The following is a 21,442-nucleotide window of genomic DNA, read 5'->3' on the forward strand; positions in this document are numbered from 1 at the left end:
AATGATGAGGATGGTTTTAAATAACTTCCATATCTAAACTACTATCTTCACAGAATTGGTAAAATTGCAGGATTTTTCAGAGCGCAGGAAAGGAGTTCAGTTTAAAACAGTTCGGGAAATACTTTACATTGCTAAAACCCAAAATACTTCTAAATATGCCAAGTCTGTCGGCAAAAGAACAAAAGCGGGACATGGCACTGAAAGGGTGACTTCTCTTCCTGCTGCAATGACCTACTTCCGCCTTTCTTCTAGCCACTCAAGTCAAAGAGCTGCCCCCGTGTTGGGGTGGCGTGTTCCCCGGGGTGGGGGGGCGGGTATTCTGTGAGTCCTAACCAACCTCAGCCCTACTCTCCCAAGTATTCACTTTCTGAAGGAAAACATGGCACTTTCCAAACTGTTGCTCAGGGGCGCCCAGGGGGCCCCTACACCTTCCGCTGCTGGACGAGGAACCTGTGCCAACCACAGAGGACTTCTGAGTAGAGGTGGTGAAGGAGAAGCACTGGGAGGGTAAGGAGGTGCCGAACTGCGGATGGAAGAGGGATGGCAGCTTGGCTGTGACAACGGGCAGGGAGGCGGTCGGGCAAGAGGTCCTTGTGGAGGGACAGTCTTGGAGAACACAGCCACCGTTCCTGCCCGGGCAGCACGTGCTTCTCCGACACAGGCCAACGCCACCTCCAAATGCCGAGATATTTCACCTCACTTCCACCTTCAGCACCATCATTATCTTTTGCTCTTACCTCTCATTATGTCACTCAGCTAACCCCATATGCTTCTCCATCAGAAAATCAAAGCAGAAGTCCTCGTGCGGATCCTATCTGGGGTCTCCCTGCCTGATGCTGGAAACCAGAGTGCCCAATAACCACCAGAAACCACCCAACTGGCTTCCTCTTTCTTCTCCAAATTATTGGTCTATCTGGTTTCTATTTCCCTCCACACTTTTGTATTTTACTATGAAGGAACACCTGTGGTTCGAGGGTCTCAACGTTGTGCCGGTATGTGCTGCTCTAGGTTGTGCAATGTGTTAGGTCTTAAAAGCACTTACTCATAGATGTATGCGTCCTCTCTTATTTGCCAATCACTGGCTAATTGTGAATCCTGAAAGTGGTCAAAACACCAATGCTAACAGAAGAGGGTGGGGGTGTAGATTATAGGCCACAATCTAAAGAACATGAAATAATACTTGGGTTTAGTATGTGCCCCAAGGAGCAGCAGTTTGTCTTCACGGAGGGTAAAGTCATCCCAGAAACACCACCTCTGACAGCAGAGGCTGTCCACTGGCCTCCATAATTCCTAGGGAATTAATGTATCAAAGGAAGTACCACAAGGCCCAGTAAAACAACCTACCCAATTCTGACAGAACTGCATCCATGCAAATGTCAACCAAAGACATTTCATCTTGAGCATAACCCAAACTGGCGTTCTCTTAGCGATTCTGAAATAAAGGGCACATTATCTGTCCTTGGTACGCACGATTTACTTTCTTTCTTCTTTTTTTTTTTTTTTTACGATTTACTTTCTTAAGTGGAGCTCTCATGGGGGAGATCTGATGCTGACCACCTCATGGGCCTCCTCCCCTTGCCCATGCCCGGAATGTGTCTCCACCTCCCACGGCCCTGTGTCCTTAGCACTGGCACACATGCATCCACGGCCTGGGCCCTGGCTGGGTTAGGGGCTCTTGGGCTTTTACAAATCCCAGATGTATAAAGCCCAAGCATCCAAGATGAGCAAAGTAGAGCATGTCACTGTCACCACAGCCAGCCAGCCCGTCCATCTGGCAGGGGAGTGGTGGGAAGATGATACCCTGCCCTAGGTCACCACATGCACTCCCCACTCCAAAAGCTTCTGTGGCCAAGCGAGGGCCGCGCGGCAGGTACCTCACATCCACAGGGTTTTGGTGGTAAAGGATCCTACGGCACTGAAACTAATTTTGTACATTACATATTCTGGAATCATTTTACTAGCCACTTGAAAGCACAGTGTGGTACAAAGAGTCAGAGTCTGGCATCCGTGTCACACAACAGGTTTCGGGATCAGAAACAACCAATACCACTTCTAACTCAAACCACATGAAAGGGTTCTGGAGCCATGAAGTAGTTCCATTTGTATATGGGGCAGCACTCCAATGTCACTTCTGAGACGCCAGACGAGCCCCTATGTGTCCTGGGCTCGGCAGCGCCGGTGCATGGCTGGCATGTACCAGTCACTCAACCAATGGTGCAGGAATAACTCCTCCAGAGCCCGTCATGCTGGGTGTCCCTCTCCTCTGGGGTCCTCCCTTTCAGTGCCCCTTCTCAGGCTGCCGTCACGGGGTCAATCTGGCTCCTTCTACAGGCCGTGTGCACCTGCGTGCTGAGACTGCTGCCTTAGTCACCGTAGCTCCCGGCACACACGGAAGTAGATGGGTTTTGGGTATTTGCTGGATGAATGCGCCTTGGTGCCTGCATGCTCTCCTTGGACGGCACTTGGACTGCACATGAGAGGGGACTGAGTACATGCAAGCAGGTGCCCAGCACTATGCAAAAAGTCAGGCTTCGTGCTACAGGGGTGAGTTCGCCAGGCGGAGGCATTCTGGTTACTTCTAAATAAACAATACCACCCTGGGGCCGCAATTCACACCCGGGGCCAATGGCTGGCACTGAGCTGGCTGGGCCTCTCTTAGGATACCACGGCAGGAGAGGGTGTGGTGCCCTGAGATTGCTGGGCCCTGAGGACCAAGCCAGTGGGAGCACGGCAGGCACCCTGGACGCTCAAGGTCCCATCTGCCAGGTCAAGAGGATGTTTGTAAAGCACTCTGTTCTGATAAAGGACTCGTCGGGTAACAGGCCACCTCACATGAACTTCTCTTCAGGGACTATGTGACCGCAGAGGCTGCCTTCAACCTAAATAAGGCTTTGCCAGAGGAATGAATCTCTCCACATCTCTCACATAAAGCAAGAGTGTCAGTTTATCTGCATAAAATAGTAATAGTGATAATAATAAGCTAATGGCAGCAGCCACCCACTCCCAGGACACGTCAGGGACTGTTCTAGGCACTCAGAAAGTATTTGATCCACACAAACATGCTATCCAGTAGGTGTGGACTATCATCCCTATTTTACTGATAAGAACACAAGACCTGGGAGGCTCAGGCTGGGCCAAGGTCGTGAATCGGAAGCGGCAGAGGCAGGGTTGGATGCAGGCTCCAGCATCCACCCTCGGAACGACGGTGCCACATGCTGCCAGGCATCCAGCTGTGGGCGCGGAGGGGGAGGAGAGACCTTGGCGGGAGGAGCAGGTGGATCTTCCTCCTGTCCAGTCTGATTGCTGGCCTCTAAGCTTTGCCCACACCATCAGTTAAAGGAACACTAGGTTCTAGGACACTTGAAATAAGGTCTCTGTCTCTTCAAAGAAATCCCGAAGGATATGATAAGCCTGTAGATACTAGAATGACTACCTCTGCAAAAATACTTCTGGAAGTAGCCGAGAGGTCAAAGTGAAATTCATATCTGGAGTAGAAAAAGTAAGCAGTCTCGTCTAATTGGCAGAAGACTAGCACTGGCCTAGCACTAATGATGTCCTACGTTACCGAGGCACAGCTCAGGGTCAGAGATACTTCTAAGCTACCAAGGCTCAAATGAAGAACAAACTGTGGGCATTCTGGCAGACTTCAGATGAGACACGGCAGGTACCAAAGGGTCAACGAGGTTTCTCCTACGTACGCTGGGTGCTGAGCATCAGCTGTCACTGTCCCTGGACCAGATGTCACTAGTCACCTGGGGACGGTCTGCCCCATGGGTCACCCAGAGCCGTGCTGGCTTGCCTCTCCATCTCTCCCTCTGCTCCTTGCCAAGTCCCAGAAAGTCAGCCATCAAGAGTGGGTGGGCCCGCAGATGCTGGGTCATCCTGCTGCAAAGCAAGTACAGGTGGGTGTGGAGGTTCCCATTCTGAGCTGTCGGTTTCCATTTCTATCACAGTAACTGGTGAGCAGACCTGAACGCTCGCTTATCCTTGTTACGGGGTGGGGTGGGGTGGGGGGGTGGGGGGGGACGGGGAGGAACTGCTGTATCCATTCCAAAGTGAAGACATCCTTCAGCAGAACTCAGAATGTGCAAGTCAAGTCAAGCGGGCACCTCTGTGGCTGGAGTGGGGTGTGCGGGAGAGCAGAGTGAAATGAGGCAGGGGTAGGTGTATGCTTACCTTCTAGGGATTCAGGAGACGGTAAGGAGTTTGTATTTTACGCCAGTGCAATTAGAAGCTGTAGCAGGAGTGAAGCAGAAAAATCAAGACAGGGGATCCCTGGGTGGCGCAGCGGTTTGGCGCCTGCCTTTGGCCCAGGGCGCGATCCTGGAGACCCAGGATCGAATCCCACATCAGGCTCCCAGTGCATGAAGCCTGCTTCTCCCTCTGCCTATGTCTCTGCCTATGTCTCTGCCTCTCTCTCTCTCTCTCTCTGTATGACTATCATAAATAAAAAAAAAAAAAAAGAAAAAGAAAAAAGAAAAATCAAGACAACTCTCTTGGGTAGCTGTGTGGAGCGTGATTTGGAGAGAGGGAAGTGCGGGAAGCAGAGGGCATGAGGAGTGGCCAGGGATGACTGTAAAAGAGGTAACTCAGATGCTACTTGCCTGTAGGGAGCTCAAAATCAAGCACAGGAGGCAAAGCCAGCAAGGGCGTGCTGCAAGTCCCTGGGGTTAGAGAGGACAAGCTAGGCCAGGGCTCTTTCCTGGGAAGCCGAGTGCCTGTCCTCAAGGCACCCCCAGCAGACCGCAGGCTCCCGAGGGCACGGAGGGCGTCTGCTCCCTGGCCAGCACTGTATCCCCAGGGGCAGGAACCACCTGCACCGTGTACCCCAGCAGAGAGCAGGAAACACATGCAGAATGCACGGATGGAGGTGAGGACAAAGACACCAGTGACCTAGGTCCAAGAACATGGGAAAAGGATGAAGTACGAAAGGCTATGTGACATTTGAAATTGGCTCTACTCACTCAAGATGGTAACATCCTAGTAATTAAGACAGTATCAGGCAGGGACAGTGGAGACCAAACTAGGAACGCAGAACAGAGAGCCAGAAAGAGAAGCATGCCCACGGGACAGGGGCTTGTGCCAACGTGTCCCTGCAAAGCCAGGGGTAGAAGCAAGGGCTTCTCAGTAGTGGGGCAACTGTGAAAAACCCGAACCCCTACTGTACACCCTAGAAGAATTAGCTTCCAGTGGACTTCACATCTGTCAGAAAGGCAAAACCTGAGAGCTGCCAGTGAACACCCAGAAGAATGCTCTTCCAGCCTCGGGATCTCAGTAAGACACAAAAACCACTAACCACAGAGGGGAGAAACTCCCTCCCCAAGCCCCCCAGAAGTCAGCTCTAGAAACTGGTGCTAGGTGAGAGGGAGCCCACAGGACCCCCCAGGGACTCGGCTGCAAGGGTGGGAACATATGCTGATATGCCCTCACACGTTGTACGTTTTACTACATGTACACTAACATCTCAATAATAAATATACCATAAGAAAAAAAAAAAAAGAAAATAAGCCATGGATGGATTGGAGGGACTATTTCAATGCACATAAATGAACAAACAATTCACACCCTGAATACAGGAAACATTTCCAGGAGTCAATTTTAGAAAAAGAAAGAAAATGTAAATGTAGACCAAAAAAAAAAAATTTGACAGCATTTTTGTGACACAGGAAGTCCCAATGGTCAGTAAGCATAACAATGTGCTTCTGACTAATTAGATTCAAATGGCATCACGGCAACATGTTATATTCATCAGAACAGCAAATGTTTTAAGGTCGGTATCAAGTGCCAGGGTGAATGTAGGACAGGGGTATAAACTGGTACGGCCGATTCTGGGAAGTTCGGTGTCATGGAGAACATCGTTGAAGACACACAAGCCACAAGACAGAAATTCCACACCTAGGAAAGAGCTCAATGCTCATGCGCCAGGATACCTGCTCTGTACAGAAACGTTCACAGCGCTGTTAACTATTAACTGTAACAGCCCAGCCTCAAAGTGGAAATACCTAAACGTTCACCAACAGTCCAACAAAGAAGTATAAATGCTGGGTGTTCCTGCGATGGGACACTACCAACTACATGCAATGATTTGGAGGACAATTTTTGAATGACAGATGATAAAACCATGCAAGCCATGATTCCATTTACACAGATTCAGACATAGCCAAGCAAAGCACACTGCAGGAAGGCAGGTGCGGGAGCCTCCGGAGAAGGGCGGGACGGGACGTGCTGTGGGCTCAGTGGAGCCGGGTGCCCCTGGGTGTTGGTTACTTGTACGACTGCTCTACAATGTTTTATAAGCAGTACATACATCCCCTCCTACTTTCCAGTGTGCGCATTCTATTTCTAGATAGGAACAGTCTCAAGAACTTAGGATGACAGCTGAACTGCGACTAATGTGTCCCCCAAAAGCAGTTCATGTGCTCCGCCAGTTAGCCTGTGCTAAGAAACACTGCCTGACACCCTAAACTTCCGAATTCTGGAGGACCCGCCGTCTTAGCGATTGACAGCTGTTGTGTGGTGTGTGCAGTAGGCTCCCAGCCGCTGTGTGTCAGCAGCCAGGCAGAAGGACGAGGTTGGGCACCTTTGCCACCATTTTCTTCTTGAAATCTGTTAGGATTTCCTGGTGCTTCCTAATTACACGCAGAAGAAATGCCTGAATACGATCGGTGCTAGTTTCTAAAAGTGCTTTAGGAAAGAAAGAGAAGTAGTTTTGATTTCAACATAATCTGGTTTCTTTCAAAAACGGGGAAAATGTGTTGACTTTTTATAGGCTGTTCCCATCCTTAACCAGAAAGTGTCAATCTTTATCTGTGTTTGACAAAGTCATCATTCTCTGAGCTTCTTTAAGAACGTAAAAAGGCCACGAGCCAAACATGAAGACAAGAACCTCTTGTCTGAGCAAGGCACATCACGGTCATGTGAAAAATCTCCAGAGCAGGGCTGGGTCCTTGCTGTCACACTGCAACCCACCTCCTATTTTCACTTTTGCCTGGTTTCTGTCCCCCATGAGGCGCTTTCCCAGCACGGGGTCTGTTTGCAGTGGTACTGAGCTAATCCTGAAGAAAAGGCTTGTCCACTCCTCAAACAGCCTCTCCTGGCAGCTCGCAGACACCACCTGCCCCTGCTGGGCTGGAAGCAGGTGGATCTCTTGGGGTGGCCAAGGCTCACAACTCACTGCGCCAACGCCTGCTGTGCTGGGGCCCAAAGCAGTGTGCCTCTGCCCCAGAGAGGATGTGCACGCAGGTGGACAGTAAGAAGGGGAAGGCGATATCTGAGAGTCAGCTTTATTTTTATATTTTCCGGCTCTGCCAGTACCCAAGTGAAGGGGTGATGTAGTCCACAAAACCAAGGAGTAAGAGAGCCAGAGAGCTGGAGGCTTCCCTTCCCGTCACTAGCATGTCTCACTCCTGTAAGGCAGGTGACTCCAGGCAGGAAGCAGGCCCTGGGGCTCCCCCAGGTGCCTCAGAAGGCAGGTGGTTTGCAGGAAGATGCAAGCAAGCTCAGGACGCACGATCCTGGGTGCAGCTGTCCTCCATCCTACCTACTGGAGCTGCCTTGCAAAGGGCATCTGCGCAGACTTTTCCCGTCCAGCCTCTGAGCAGGGGCTCAGCACATGGTTTCCCTCATGGGGTCGAGAGGACTTACAGACTGGCCACTCACTGAGATCGTTCCTTCAGAGACTCAGAGACTCACCCACCAGGGTTTGTTTGGCTTTTGTTTTCTAAATCTGATGGTTCTAGAAAAATAAGTGGCACTGAAAACACGACACTTGCTGCAAAGAATGATGCTCTCAAAACAAGAGACAGGGGGTTAGTGTTTAAAGGTGCTAAATTGGCAGTGGTGCACCACTGTTTTGACCAGACACTTCTCTGTCACTGCTAAATCTGACCGAGGTCATTTTACACAATAATACTGACATTAGTCGGGTCACCTGGTTTCTCTGTGCTAAACTTCGGCAACCCAATCTCTCAAGTGTTTTACAAAATACACAGTCTGTGTAGCAATGGTATTTAAGTACAGTAACTAAAAAAAAAATCATTCATTAACATCCTAAACACACCCAAAAGTCATTGCTCTTTTTAATAAAGGAAGGGAATGAAGAAAGAAAAACTGGCAAATAATTAACTTTGTAAGAAAACATATACAGCTTAACACTACTACTACTACTACTGTTACTACTGTTTCTTAAGTACAGACCATGTGCCAAGAACCCTTCAAGCCCCCTTATGTGCCAGTGGTCAGTGGGTTCTAAATTCAGCAGCTCTTCCGAAGGCGGAACCTCATCCTCAGGGACCGCTGCACCTACCAATTGCCCCAGGGCTCGATGTCACGTGCCATCTGCCAGTGACACCTCTTGGTAATGCCATTTGGGGACAGAGAGGAGGGAGATTACCAAGCACAAAAGGATCTCCACGGGGGAGCACCTTGCTGGCTCAGTGGATAGAGCGTGAGACTCTTAATCCTGGGTCAAAAATCTTAGTCCTACACTGGGCACAGAGATTATAATCAATCTATCAATGGACCTTGTGGTAACTGGTAAACTTTGCTGAGTACCCTTTTGAAAATGTGCCAACTGTTCTGAGCAGACAGGCTCTCTGGAATCAGAATGGAGCCTCACAAGAGGCTGAGTTTCAGACATTTCCCTGTGGTCTAATCTAATCTAGACGGTAGATACAAACATTCTGAAATAGAGTCAGGAATTATAAAAGCTCTATTACATCCTGTAGAGACACTGGGGACGTGTGCAGAACGACCACAGTGCAAACAGTGTTAGAGAAAGTGATTTTGAAAAACAAATCTCTTGTCTATCCAGATAATGGAATATTATTCAGCACTGAAAAAGAAACAAACTGTCAAGCCACCAGAAGTCCCGGAAGAATGTGAAATGTGGAGCACTGAGGGAAAGCAGCCCATCTGAAAGGCCACATTGCATATAATTCTGACTTCTACAGGACATTCTGAAAGAGCTGATGACAATAAAAACATCAGTGTTTGTGGGGAGGGACGTACAGGTGGAGCCCAGAGGGTTTCCCAGGCAGCAAGAACACTGTGTATCACAATGGTGGATATACATCATGACGCATTTGTTCAAACTCACAGAATGCATGACTCCAGGAGCCAGCCCTGGAGTTTACTGCAGTAAACTCTGGGCTCTGGGTGACAGTGATGTGTCAGTAGACAGTCACCAACTGCAGTAAATGTCCCACCCTGCTGGGGAAATGCTGATGACAGAGGCGGCTGTGCAAGTGTGGGGGCCAAGAACATAGAGGAAATCTCTTTTCCATCCTCTTAATTTTGTTGAAACCTTAAAAGTGCTCTAAGAAAATGTTATCTTTAAAAAAAATCAGGAACAAAAGAATGACATAAAAATAAATTATTTCATGTAGTTTCAAAATTAAAAATGCTTTCTTAGGCTAGCAAACTTACAACGACGATGGAAGACTAGTAAGGAGAAATTAAGTGAGAATGACTAAATATGGATTCCCAGAGACATTCTTTCCCTAAAGTTACACTTGTTGGATGGCACTGTTAAATTAATCAGCTACAAGGTACAGGATCCTTCAGATTAAGAATTAATGGCCAGGGACACCTGGGTGGCTCAGCGGTTGAGCATCTCCTTTTGGCTCAGGGCATGATCCTGGGGTCCCTGGATCGAGTCCTGCATTGGGCTCCCTGCATGGAACCTGCTTTTCCCTCTGCCTCTCATGAATAAAATCTTAAAAAAAAAAATAATGGCAATATATTTGGATGAAATTTGGTTTCTGATTTCAAATGAATTTTATGTGTTGACACTTAAAACTCTCAAAGCCAGGTGGCTGAGGTGATAGTCTAGGGAAGCCGCTGCCAGGGCCACTTTCATACCACTTTTGGTGTGATGGTGGCAACCCTGGCCTGGTCCCTGCTCAGGGTAAAGTGTGTGCAAGGACATGCACACTGCAGGAAGCATGGTCCACACTGGCACCTCATCACCGGGAAGGATGGAATCCCAGTTCCTAATTTAAGTGACAATAAACCCCAAGCAATGTTGCCCTCAGTACAAGTCAATAAGACAAAGCGGCCCCTGATGTATTCTGGCCTCCGAGACAGGCAAATAGCTGAGCAAACCAGGCTCAGCGAGACAGAACCCGAGGACAGGTATGTGTGTGGTTGGGAGGTGTGCCCATTGGCGTGTCTTCACCTCTGAGTGCACTTAGGGGGAACCACTGTGCTGTGCCTCCGCCTGCACAATGCAGAATCTGTGTGCGACGATACTTGCCATTGCTAGCCTCTGATTTCAGAAAGCACATAACGAAAAGCTCTGAAGGCTAAGTAGATGTGATCTGAAGGAGTACAACTTGAAGTGTTTGAGTCTCATTTTAAAAGTCTATTTGCCAAAACACCTGAATGACGAAATGGGCCCACTTTTGTGAAAGCCTCATTCATAATAGTACAGGGACTCCTCCAGCCATCAGCTCCAGGCCCCGGGAACCGGTTGCTAGGATACTATAAAAGCCACATAAACAGGACTTCTTCCCTCTTTCACTTTGAATGGCTCCATTTAGATGCATCTGTGTATGTGTGTGTGTGATGGGGGGGGGGAGGGGGGTACTGGGTGGCAGTGAGGTCCACTCTTAGCAGCCTGGGAGCGGCACCAGCGCATTGTCCAATCCTCTCCCGTGCTCAGCTCGCTCCTAGGGCCCCAGGGAGGCCTCCTTTAACCTGCAGGCCTGTGTGTGCGCTTGTTTGCTTTGGTTGGGAGAAATATTTGGTTTGCACATCTTCAAATGCATTATGTGAAGGGTAAGAGAATCAATGGGAGGCTTTAAAAAATAAAATTAAATCACTAGGAAGTGAAACCAAAAGTTTACCTTTTTACACTAAAGCAGCATTAAGAGTTTTTCTAGTGTTTGTTAGTTCAACAACTGAACAAATAATCACTGAATGTTTATCAGTTATTTAATACTGGGGACTCAGAAATAAATAGAACATAGCCTCCAGAGGGAGGATAAGATTCCCTAGCAGTTCACTGCTTTGGACATTAGGGTGGGCAGCGTGAAGTATTACAGCAGAAAAGCATCATCCTGTGACTATAGCATAAGCACTTCTTCAGTGTGGAAATGCACAGATACCTTTCTAAAATTTTTTTGTTTACTTGAGAGTGCACAAGAGAGAGCATGAGTGTCAGCAGGGGCAGATGGAGAAGCAGGCTCCCCGCTGAGCAAGAAATGTGGGGCTTGACGTTCCTAAGAGCCTGGGTTCATGATCTAGCTGAAGGCAGATGCTTAACTGACTGAGCCACCCAGGCGTCCCTGTTATGTCTTGTTTAAGAAATCTTTGCCTACCTCAATCTAATAACCACACTCACCTACAATGCCTTCTGCCCTCTGGAACTCCTGTTTTACCTTTCACACTGAGGTCTGTGATTCATCTTGAGTTAATGTTTGTGAACAGCGTAAAGTGAATAGTTGGTTACTTTTTCCCTATCACGGATACTGAATCAGTCTAGTTCTGTTTATGGAAAAGACCATCCTGTTCTTGATGAGCTGCAGGTGGGAATCAGTTTTTGGATTCCCTACTCTATTCTGTGATATGTTTTTTTATTATCACAATTATTTAAGTCCAACCACTGATTCACATTGCAATCATGGATGAAAATTCACATCTCTCAGAGGAATTAACAGCTAGAATAGGGCATTTGTACGAGAACATTTATTTGTTGAAAAACTAGATGCTGGGCACTTTATGAACATCACGACCCTGTGAGGGTGGGGCCCATTTTATAAGTAAAGAAGCTAAAACCTGCACAGGGTAAATGAAGTGCTTACAAGGGAACAAGAAGAAGAACCTGTGTCCAGCCCCAGGGCAGCTGCTCCTGCCACCATGCCACACTTCTTTAACACGGGTCAATGGGGAAAACACTGTCTGCTTATTATTCCTGTAAACTGCTACATTTCTGTACACAAATAAAACTTAGAATTGAGGTGTTTCAATGCTAAAAAATAAAAAAAAAATTAAAAAAAGGAAAAGTGAGAAAGGAGGGGAAGAAAGTGAAATAAAAGATCAGAAAAAAAAATCCTGTTTGGACTCTCATTCTGTGCTTGTCCCCTCCCCCTCCAATAAAAACAAAACAAAACAAAACAAAACAAAACAAAAACCCACATCAAGAACAACTGATGAAAATACAGATCAAAAAAGAAAGGAAAACATTTCAAATAAAGCTCAGCGGTTTCTATTTGGAAACAACACCACAAAATCCCACTTGCCGCAATGAACTGACAAATAAGATATTGACTCTGTGGCAGCAGAACTGGGATTTTCCGACGGCATCTGCTACCGTGTCATTACTGTGGGTGACCCACAAGTGAGTGAACAGCTGGGCCCTGGCTGGACTTGTGCCCCAGGAGCAGCAGCGGTGAGCGGAGGGCAGTCCTTCCTGGTTAAGCACCCCTTTGACATATCTTTTCCCTGAACCTGGATATCCCCCCTGGCCTCCAGAATCTATCTCCAAGAACTGGAGCCTTATTCCTAGGTACCCAGCCTGCAGAGTGGGGTTTACCCCTAGTTTGCTCTGATAGGAGGACAGCCAGCTTGAAGTTCCTAATCTGCAAGGTGGCCAAGAAAGTGGAAGTCTCTCTCACAGGTCCTAAGCACGGATCTCCCATGGGGAATGAGGCCTGTGTCCCATGGGTGTCACCACGCCCTCATCCACATCCCATGGAGGGTGGTTAAGTACGTGGGCATGACCAGCTGACCCAGACTGATCAGAGCACGGAAGGATTTTTATTAACTGATATTTCAGTTCACATCAGCGTTGATTCCTTGTCTAAGCACACCCAAAAGATGTAGTACTTTTTGATATAAAATACTGAAATCAAAGTTCAATAAAAACTTGGCTGGTGTTAATTAGAAGAAGGGGTGAAATCAAACAAGTCTGAAATGATACCACTGCTGAATCCAGCTTACTTAATTCACAAAAGAATTCTAGTATTTCTCTTGTGCTTCAAACTATCCCTATTCTCATCAATAAACCATGCTGCTATCTGTTCACTGTTTTACTCATTCATCTACCCATCCAAGGAGTATTTACTGGACGTTCACTATGAGCCAGACAGTGGCATATTATACTGAGGTGAAAAACAGAAAAAAAATGGTCCCTGACTTCATAGAACTTGGCCCAGAGGGTAACTGAGAAGTAAATGGACAAATATGTAATGACAGACTGTGATAAGCTGACAGAGAAGATTCTAGGAGGGGTGCCCTGACCACGCTGGGACCCAGAACTCTTGGCTGAAGAAGGCACAAAGGGAGCTGGGCACGTGGCACGAGGAGGACTGATGAGGGGAGGGCAGGTCAGGTGAGAGGTCAGTGCAGGTGACTACCTAAAGTGACAATTAGGTACATCTGAAAAGCAAAAAAGGAAAGCGTGTCTAGGGGATGCTACAGAAGGGAAGAACAGCTCTGGATAAAAATGAGAGGCAGGCAGAGGCAGGATCATACAGGGCCCTTCAGGATGTGCTGGAGAGTCTGGGTTACTTGAAGCACAATGTGCAGTCCTGGAGGTTCTGTAAATGGGGCACGTTTGTGAGAAATGATGTGGGGTCAGGGAGAGTCAAGAGGCAGAGAGGAAGGGTCCTGTTTTGGTTTTAAGAAATCGCACTGAATGGGGGATCCCTGGGTTGCTCAGTGGTTTGGCACCTGCCTTTGGCCCAGGGAGCGATCCTGGAGTCCCGGGATGGAGTCCCACGTCGGGCTCCTGGCATGGAGCCTGCTTCTCCCTCCTCCTGTGTCTCTGCCTCTCTCTCTCTATCATAAATGAATGAATGAATGAATGAATACATCTTTAAAAAAAAAGGAAAAAAGAAATCGCACTGAATGGACTGAATGGATGGGGAAATCCTTTTCTCCCGAACACCCCATGAAAAGGAGGGAAATGGAGTTGGGAAGCCACTTTCCACTGGCCCAGGCCAGGGTGACTAGACCGTGCTTGGAGTGGTGGGAAGGAGATGGAGGGAAGTGGATGGACCTGGGAGGTGGTCCAGAGAGAGAATCAGTAAGACGGTGACTAACTTTCAAGGCAGGAGAATAAAAAGAAAGAGCATCACAAGTGGCTTCCAGATTTCTGACCTGAGAAACTGGATGGATGGAGATATTCCCCAATCACTGAAAAAGAGAGGGGATGGTTTTATGGGGACATTAACAGTTCAGCTTTGGACATGCTAGGTTTGGAATATCGGTAAACATACAAGCAAATGTTATGCAGGGTATTAGAAATATGTCTGAGACTCAGCAAACAGCTTTGTTTAGAGACTGAGTTTGGGGCGACACAGGTGAAGAAGTCTTTAAAGCCATGCCAATACCCAGAATACAACTCCATGTCACCAACCACAGTAACCAGACTGGCCTAAGCTACTGCCATATCTGGCCTGTATGATTTCAATTGCCCCCTTTAGGACTCCCATGGGTGGGATTCCTTAGGACAAGATGCAGAGTGAGATGAGCACTCCTGAGCTCTGTCTGCCAATGTCCATAAGTGCTCCAACATTTAAACGCTGTGTAGGACAGGAATGTAGGACAGGAAGCAACAAAGGAATCTAAGAAGGATCTAGAGAGACATGAAGAAAACCTACAGAAGGTACTATCATGAAAGTCAAGAAAACAGCAGTATTTTAAGGAGGAAGTGATTAATTCTTTTGAACGGAGTTTCAACACGATGAGAACAAAGTACACTGACTCTGGCAACATGGTGATGACTGGTGATAGTGCGCAAATGAAGCTTATGAGCCCATTCACTTATCTACATGCCTTTTCGAGGATCCACTGGGTTTTTAAAACAGACATAAACCCTCAAGCACAAAAAAAGTTTCAGACGCTAAAAGGCAAGCAGAAAAGAGGTAACAGACAGGGCCATGGCTTGTGGTTGTGTAAGGTGGTCTAGCAGCAAACCCAAGAAAGTTGACCCTAAGCTGACAATGACAGAAACCAACAATCTGCCCTGCATAATCTCCCAAAGCTCAGATGTTGATGCCCACAAGTACCTCTTTAATGGAAAGTAAAAGTGAAAATGAAAACAGAAGGCCTGATTGCAAGTTTAAAACGTAGGTGTACCCATGGATCCCCTTTCTCTACCTCAAGAGAAGATTGGAAGATTAATTCAATGATAAGGATAAAACAGAGATACTCTTGCATGGAGGATACCAGATACCATGCTAGAAACAGTGGAATGAAGTGAAGTGAAAGTATACACATTAAAATGTAGAGATCCTGAAGCTTTCCAATAAAAGGGTGGAATCAGGCATATATTTTCAAACTCAACCAGCTCCTTACCAATCGCCCCACGTTAAAGGACATTCTGAAAAGACTTAAGGCAGAAGGCAGATGATCCCAGCTGGATAAACTAAGACAGAGATATAAGAAGTAAAGGGCAGGGAAAGCAGATTTAAATGAACACTGACATTATCGGGTTTGAAAATAGAATTAAAGTGGGTAACAACAACAGCATGTAAGTTGTGGGCCACTAAATAGTCCTGGGGCGGTGGTAAAGGTTTGAGAAATATCAGACTTTCCTTAGTTAATGATGCATGTTGTAATTTTCCCAGGTAACTATTAACAGAATAGAAAAAAGAATAAAAACATTTGAACTAGAAAAAAAATAAAAATTGAATTACGCAAAATAATCTAAAAGAAAGCAAGAAAAAAAATAAGGAGAGGCTTCAATATAAATATATCAACAATTATATTAAATATAAATGGGCTAAATACAACAGCTAAAAGGCAGAGATTGTCAAACCAGATTAAAGAAAAAACCCAAGTACATGCTGTTTACAGGAAACAACTCTGATACAGAGAATCTGAAAACAAAAGGGTTGAAAATGTTATACCATTTGGTATATATCAATCAAAAGCAAGTTAGAGGAGCTATATTACTATCAGGTAACAAGTATTTTTAGAGATAATGAGATTCAATTTATAACAACAGGAACATTTCTCAGGGCCTGACAGCCAAGAAAGAAGCAATTATGTTAAAAAAAAAAAAAAAAACAACAACCTATAAAGATACACTTTTGCCTAACAAGATTGCCTCAAAAGATACAAAGGAAAAATGTATGTAACTAATAGGGACATGACAAATCTATAATCACAGACTGATATTTTAAAACTCTCTGTAACTGATAAACCAAAGTAGAAAAAAAATCAGTAACAATACAAAAATTTCACTAATTTGACGTATGTGGATAAAATGCTGCTCCCCACTACTGGGGAACATTGCACTACTTTTGCAACATAGAATAGTTGCAAAAAAGGACCATACACTGGGTCATAAAGCAAGTCTCAATAAATTTCATGGGACAAAAAAGTATGCACTCTTTGATCATAACTAACATTTATGCTAGGAATCAATCTCCAAAAGAGAACTAAAAAATTTCTATTTGTTTAGAAATTAAGAAATGCATTTCTACATAATCCAGGGGTCTAAAAAGAAACTGTAACAGAAATTAGAAAACTGTAACAGAAATTAGAAAACGCTTTAAACGTATGGTAACAAAAGTAACACATACCCAAATCTATGCAATGGAGCTATAAAAATACATAGAAAAGGATAAAAGTTTAAAATTAAGTGCCTTAAATAAATGAACAGATATACCACATTCATGGTTTGGAAGACAGTACTGTTTAGATGTCAATTCTCACCAAATTGATTTCAGTCAATGCAGTTTCAGTGAATAACTTAATATGTGTGGATTTAAATCGTTTTTATTGGTCAAATTGGTTTTTGTTGATTTCATGTGTGTATATACATGGATGTGCCCATAAATACATAAGCATGAATGTGTAGAATTTGACAAGCTGATTCTAAAACTTTTATGTGAAAATACAAATGACCAAAAATAGCTATAATGCTCTTTAAGAAAGAAGAGACAAGTTGGAAGGATTGACTCAACTAATATCAAGGCATGTCAGAAAGAGGCAGTACTTAAAGAATATGATATTGGTGTAAGGATAGACAAAGAGGTCAATGGAAAAGAAAACAGAGTCCAAATACAGACCCACATATATTTGGATATTTATGATAAAGACAGCACACTACAGCTAACAATGCATGTTCTTTTCAATAACTAGGCTGGGACAATTGTATGTCCATATAGAAAAATACTAAAATAGACCCCTAATTCACATCATACACAAAAACCAACTCTAAGTGAATTACAGACCTCAATACAGAAGGTAAAACTATCAAGTGTTCAGAATATAATATAGATTATCATCATGATCTCATGGTTGGAAAATACTTCTTTAACAAGATACACACCCAAAGAACTAACCATAAAGGAAGAGTGATAAATTTCACTAAAAGTTAAGAACTTCTGTTATTTAAAATACACTGGGGGGGGGGGGTGGAATAAAATAAAATACACTATAAAGAGAATGACAAGATAAGCCACAGGAGAAAGAAAACATTAGCAAACATGTAGTTGAATTAAGAACTTCTACTTAGAATATACAAAGATCTATTACAAATAAATTATGGAGAAAAAAAACAATGAAAAAGTGGGCAAAAGGTTTGATCAAGCACATTTTATGTATACACACACACACACACACACACACAATCCAAATAGCAAAGAAACATGTTAGAAGATGCCCAGCCTTTTTAGTCATGAAGGCAACAATAAACATGATCTATAGTCTTATCTATAGTGGCATGAGGGGATAATGCAGGTGGTATACAAGAGTAAATCCTCATGTCATAATAGATTTATCAGAATCTGATATACATATCAAGAAACAGCAAAGCAGCAAAGCACATTCTTGAGATGTACAAAAGCAACTGCTAGAAGAACGAACTAGGAGTGAACTGAAAGGGTGGAGAGGGGAGCCAGAGACCTTATTATTCTCTCATTCAATACCTCTTGGCATTAAAAAAAAAAAGTATTATTTTGCTTAACAGAAAATATAAGAAAGGAAAAAAAAACTTAAGAATGGGTGGGGGAGAGTGAATGGGAGGTGAGGAGGCAAAGTCAGGGTAATGAGAGAATTCTATGGCAAACTTGCCTGTGAGCAAGAACAGAGGAACGCCATGGAAGGCACCCTGGTGCAGTTTTATTTTGTCCTTTTCGCTCTGGCTACTAGCAAGGCTGGGTTCTAACTTATGGCTCACATCTAAAGACTGCCTGGGCTCTAGTGCTTCTTCACTTCTGATCATTCAGACTAGTGATAAAAACCTTTGTTCACTAGGAGGTCGATTCAGGGAACATGAAACTGTGTGTGAATTTCTTTTTTTCATAATAAATCATCTTTTTCTTCAGGAAGCACACCAACTGCAACTGCACTTGAGCATTCTTGTACTGCTTTCTTTTTGGGGGGGCTAAAACAAATTTCAGAACTCTGTAAGGAACAGAGCCTGTGGTGCCTGATTATAATGCAGTGCAGTGAACCAACTCCGTTTTTCCTCAAAGACGAGTCTTCTGAGGCTGTCTTTTCCTGACTGAGCTTATAAACGGTTTGCTCTTTAAAATCAGAGATTTTCTTCTATTGCTAATCAGACAAATGACAGTATCTTTAGCAGAATAATGAGCACGTCTCCATCTACGTACTTTAAATACATGATTTTCATCAGCCTCTTTTCTCTTCTCGACAGAAGCCATAGTGGGGGTGTTCTGTAAATGCCCCCCTACCTCCCGTCTTCTCAGTGCTAAGCTGGGCTGCTCAACTGTCTTGCAGGGGGTTATATTCTCTGTCCCTCAAGGGGTTCTTATTCACCTCCCCCACCCCAAATATGGACAAGTGGCCCAAGGCATATGGTGGCCACAGTGAGGGAGGGGGCTGAGTCTGACTCTCTCTGGGGAAGTCTTAAACATATACAGAATATCTCTCAAACCAAAACAGGCTGACCCTGGTTTCTGATTCATCATTGTTCTCGATAAGTCTCCTACAGTGCCACTGAGGTCAGTGGCAGAGAAAAAGCAGGTTCCCTGTACACCTTCCAGCAAGGGTGGTCACCCAGGCAAGGGCAAGAACCGGAGCCCCCAGCTTCAGTAACGGAGGGTCAGAGGACAGAATCCGTCCAATATGGGTACTTGGTGCCATGGAAATGTTTCTCCCCATCCCTGGGGACTCAGTGTCGCTCATGCTTCTCTTGTCACTAAAACATTGCTAAAATGGTTTTTCCCAAAGGACTGGATACTTAAAAGACTCTCTAGAGCAAAACAAAAAACAAAACAAACCCTGAAATTCTTCACATTTCCTCCAAGGGACACACACAGTTTGCTAAGGCGACGTTGGCGCCCAGCCGCACACACTGGAACCATGGATGGGTGCTCTATCCCCAGAGTTTAAAGGCACTTTTGAGGAGAAGGTTATTTTAGAATGTCCCACTCGTTGTGAACACTCTAGCTCACTATACTGAAGACCACAAGAGCACCCTAACTTTGAGAGAGTGGCTTAGTTCTGAGGGACAAGCACACAAGAAAGCCAGCTGGCCGTATCCTCCATGAGCCCCAGCGAGCCCCCTGACTGTGAATGGATGGTCAAAACTCCCGAAGGATACAGGGATTGCTGTCATCGATGCTGCAGCTGTCTAGGATCAAGGGAATGCCATCCAGCTCGTTTACCTGCAGAGAAAGGAAAAGGCAAATTTATACACTGAAAAAAAAGCTTGGATCATAGTCAGAGATTATAGAGGATTTGTTTTTCTTTTTTATTCCGTATCATCACTATGATACAGCAGCACACTGTTGTATTTCAAGCCACCCCATCAGCTGCAGCAGAGTTCCAAACGTGACCTTCAACCTTGAGGCAGGCAGACACAGAGCGTAGGCATCAGTGACTGACCTGCCCTAATGGAGTCAGATGATAAGAGGTCAATTAACGGATGACCTCTCTCCTCCCCCTGCTCCAGTCCAATCTCCTGCACCTCTCACCCCCTCAACCCCCGACAACTCAGCCTGATACCCGTGTTCACCATTTCTCAGCCTTCCAGTGTGCTCAGTCTTCCTGATTCTGCTAAGTTACACTACGTACATACGTTACTTCTACTTTACACAGGCTGCGTGTGTTTATCGTATCATTCCTGCTTTTATGATCTGTCAGTGTTATATTGGTTTTACCTGTGATTTGGTAGGTTATTTTTTGGGAATGAAAACATTCAAAACATTTCTCCATGTTAATTAAGGGTAATTTTTTTTTCCTTCCTGCCCTTTTGGCTTATGAGTCTTCAGAGGGACGCTCTACTTTTGGATATCAGGCGAAACTTCTTTCTGAAATGCCTACACCAACCCAGAAATATTTTATTTTATTTTTTTAAAGAATGTTACAGTTTTTTTTTTTTTTTTTTTTAAAGATTTTATTTATTTATTCTTGAGAGACACAGAGAGAAAGAAGCAGAGACACAGGTAGAGGGAGGAGCAGGCTCCATGCAGGGAGCCCGATGTGGGACTAGATCCCGGGTCTCTAGGATCACACCCTGGGCTGAAGGCAGGTGCTAAACCACTGAGCCACCCAGGTTGCCCCAGAAATATTTTAAAATAGACATATAAACAAAGCAGATATTTTATTTTTTTTCCCCATTCTTCCTCAAAAATGTTGGGGCAACTGGAAAGTCATATAAAATAGGATAATGTGGATCTCTTCCCAATACCATCCACCAAGATAAACTCCAAATGGATTTGAGTTTATTATAGTTTAGTAGTATTACTAAGTGCATAGTTCAACCTTGCAAACGGTCAGCACGCTGATACCACTTCTCATGCACTGGGATGGCAAAGTGGTGGGTGATGGGGAACTAGGCATCCTCACGCACTGAAGTGTGTGTTGGGTGGCACAGCGCCCGCGGAGGGGCTACACATGGTGAATGAAGCAGATGCGCACATGTTATCACTCTCTGACCCAGTTGTCCCAGTCCTAGGACATCACCTCAAACAGCATTGTCATACGAAGTTATGCTTCACAGGTTATTTACTGCAGCACACTTTATATTTTTATGTTTTACTGAGATTCAATTCACACATGATAACACTCAACCTTTTAAAAGTATACATTAAAGGGGATTTTAGTTTATTCACATAGTTGTACGACCATCACTGCTTCCTAATTTTAGAACATTTTTATTATCTCCAGAAATCCCCTCATTTCTTCCTCCATCCACCCTTTGGCAACCACTGATCTTTCTGTCTATGGATTTGCCTCTTGTGGACGTTTTGGATAGATGGGATCATTTGACATGTGGCCTCTTCTTTCAGCTAGCACAATGCTTTCAGGTCTACCCACGCTGAAGGATGTATTGGCACCTCATTCCTTTTTATGGCTAAATAATATTCCAGTGTTTGGACAGATCTTACTCATCCATGCATCTGCGGAGAGACAATGGAGGTGTTTCAATATTCTGGCCATTATGACAACGCTGCTGGGATCATCTGTGTACATGTTTCTGAGTCGATGTTTACATTCAATTCTCCCGGCTATATAC

At 45.0% G+C, this 21,442-nt stretch overlaps 1 protein-coding gene and 1 long non-coding RNA gene across 2 annotated transcripts in view; both read right to left on the reverse strand.

Moving 5' to 3' along the window:
• The window catches only part of ATXN10 (ataxin 10), a 163,542-nt gene that overhangs the window by 7,858 nt on the left and 134,242 nt on the right, over nt 1-21,442 (reverse strand). The window contains exon 10 of the mRNA XM_038550220.1: nt 19,526-19,589. Coding sequence (XP_038406148.1) covers nt 19,526-19,589 — 64 coding nt within the window. The remainder of the gene's footprint in view (nt 1-19,525; nt 19,590-21,442) is intronic.
• Nucleotides 1,931-4,370, reverse strand: LOC119876721. Its single transcript, XR_005365483.1, has 2 exons — nt 4,177-4,370; nt 1,931-3,885 (listed from the first exon to the last, which is right to left on the reverse strand). It is a non-coding gene; the product is annotated as an uncharacterized LOC119876721 (long non-coding RNA).

Source organism: Canis lupus, chromosome 10, assembly GCF_011100685.1.
Source record: "Canis lupus familiaris isolate Mischka breed German Shepherd chromosome 10, alternate assembly UU_Cfam_GSD_1.0, whole genome shotgun sequence".
Taxonomy (NCBI): Eukaryota; Metazoa; Chordata; class Mammalia; order Carnivora; family Canidae; genus Canis; species Canis lupus.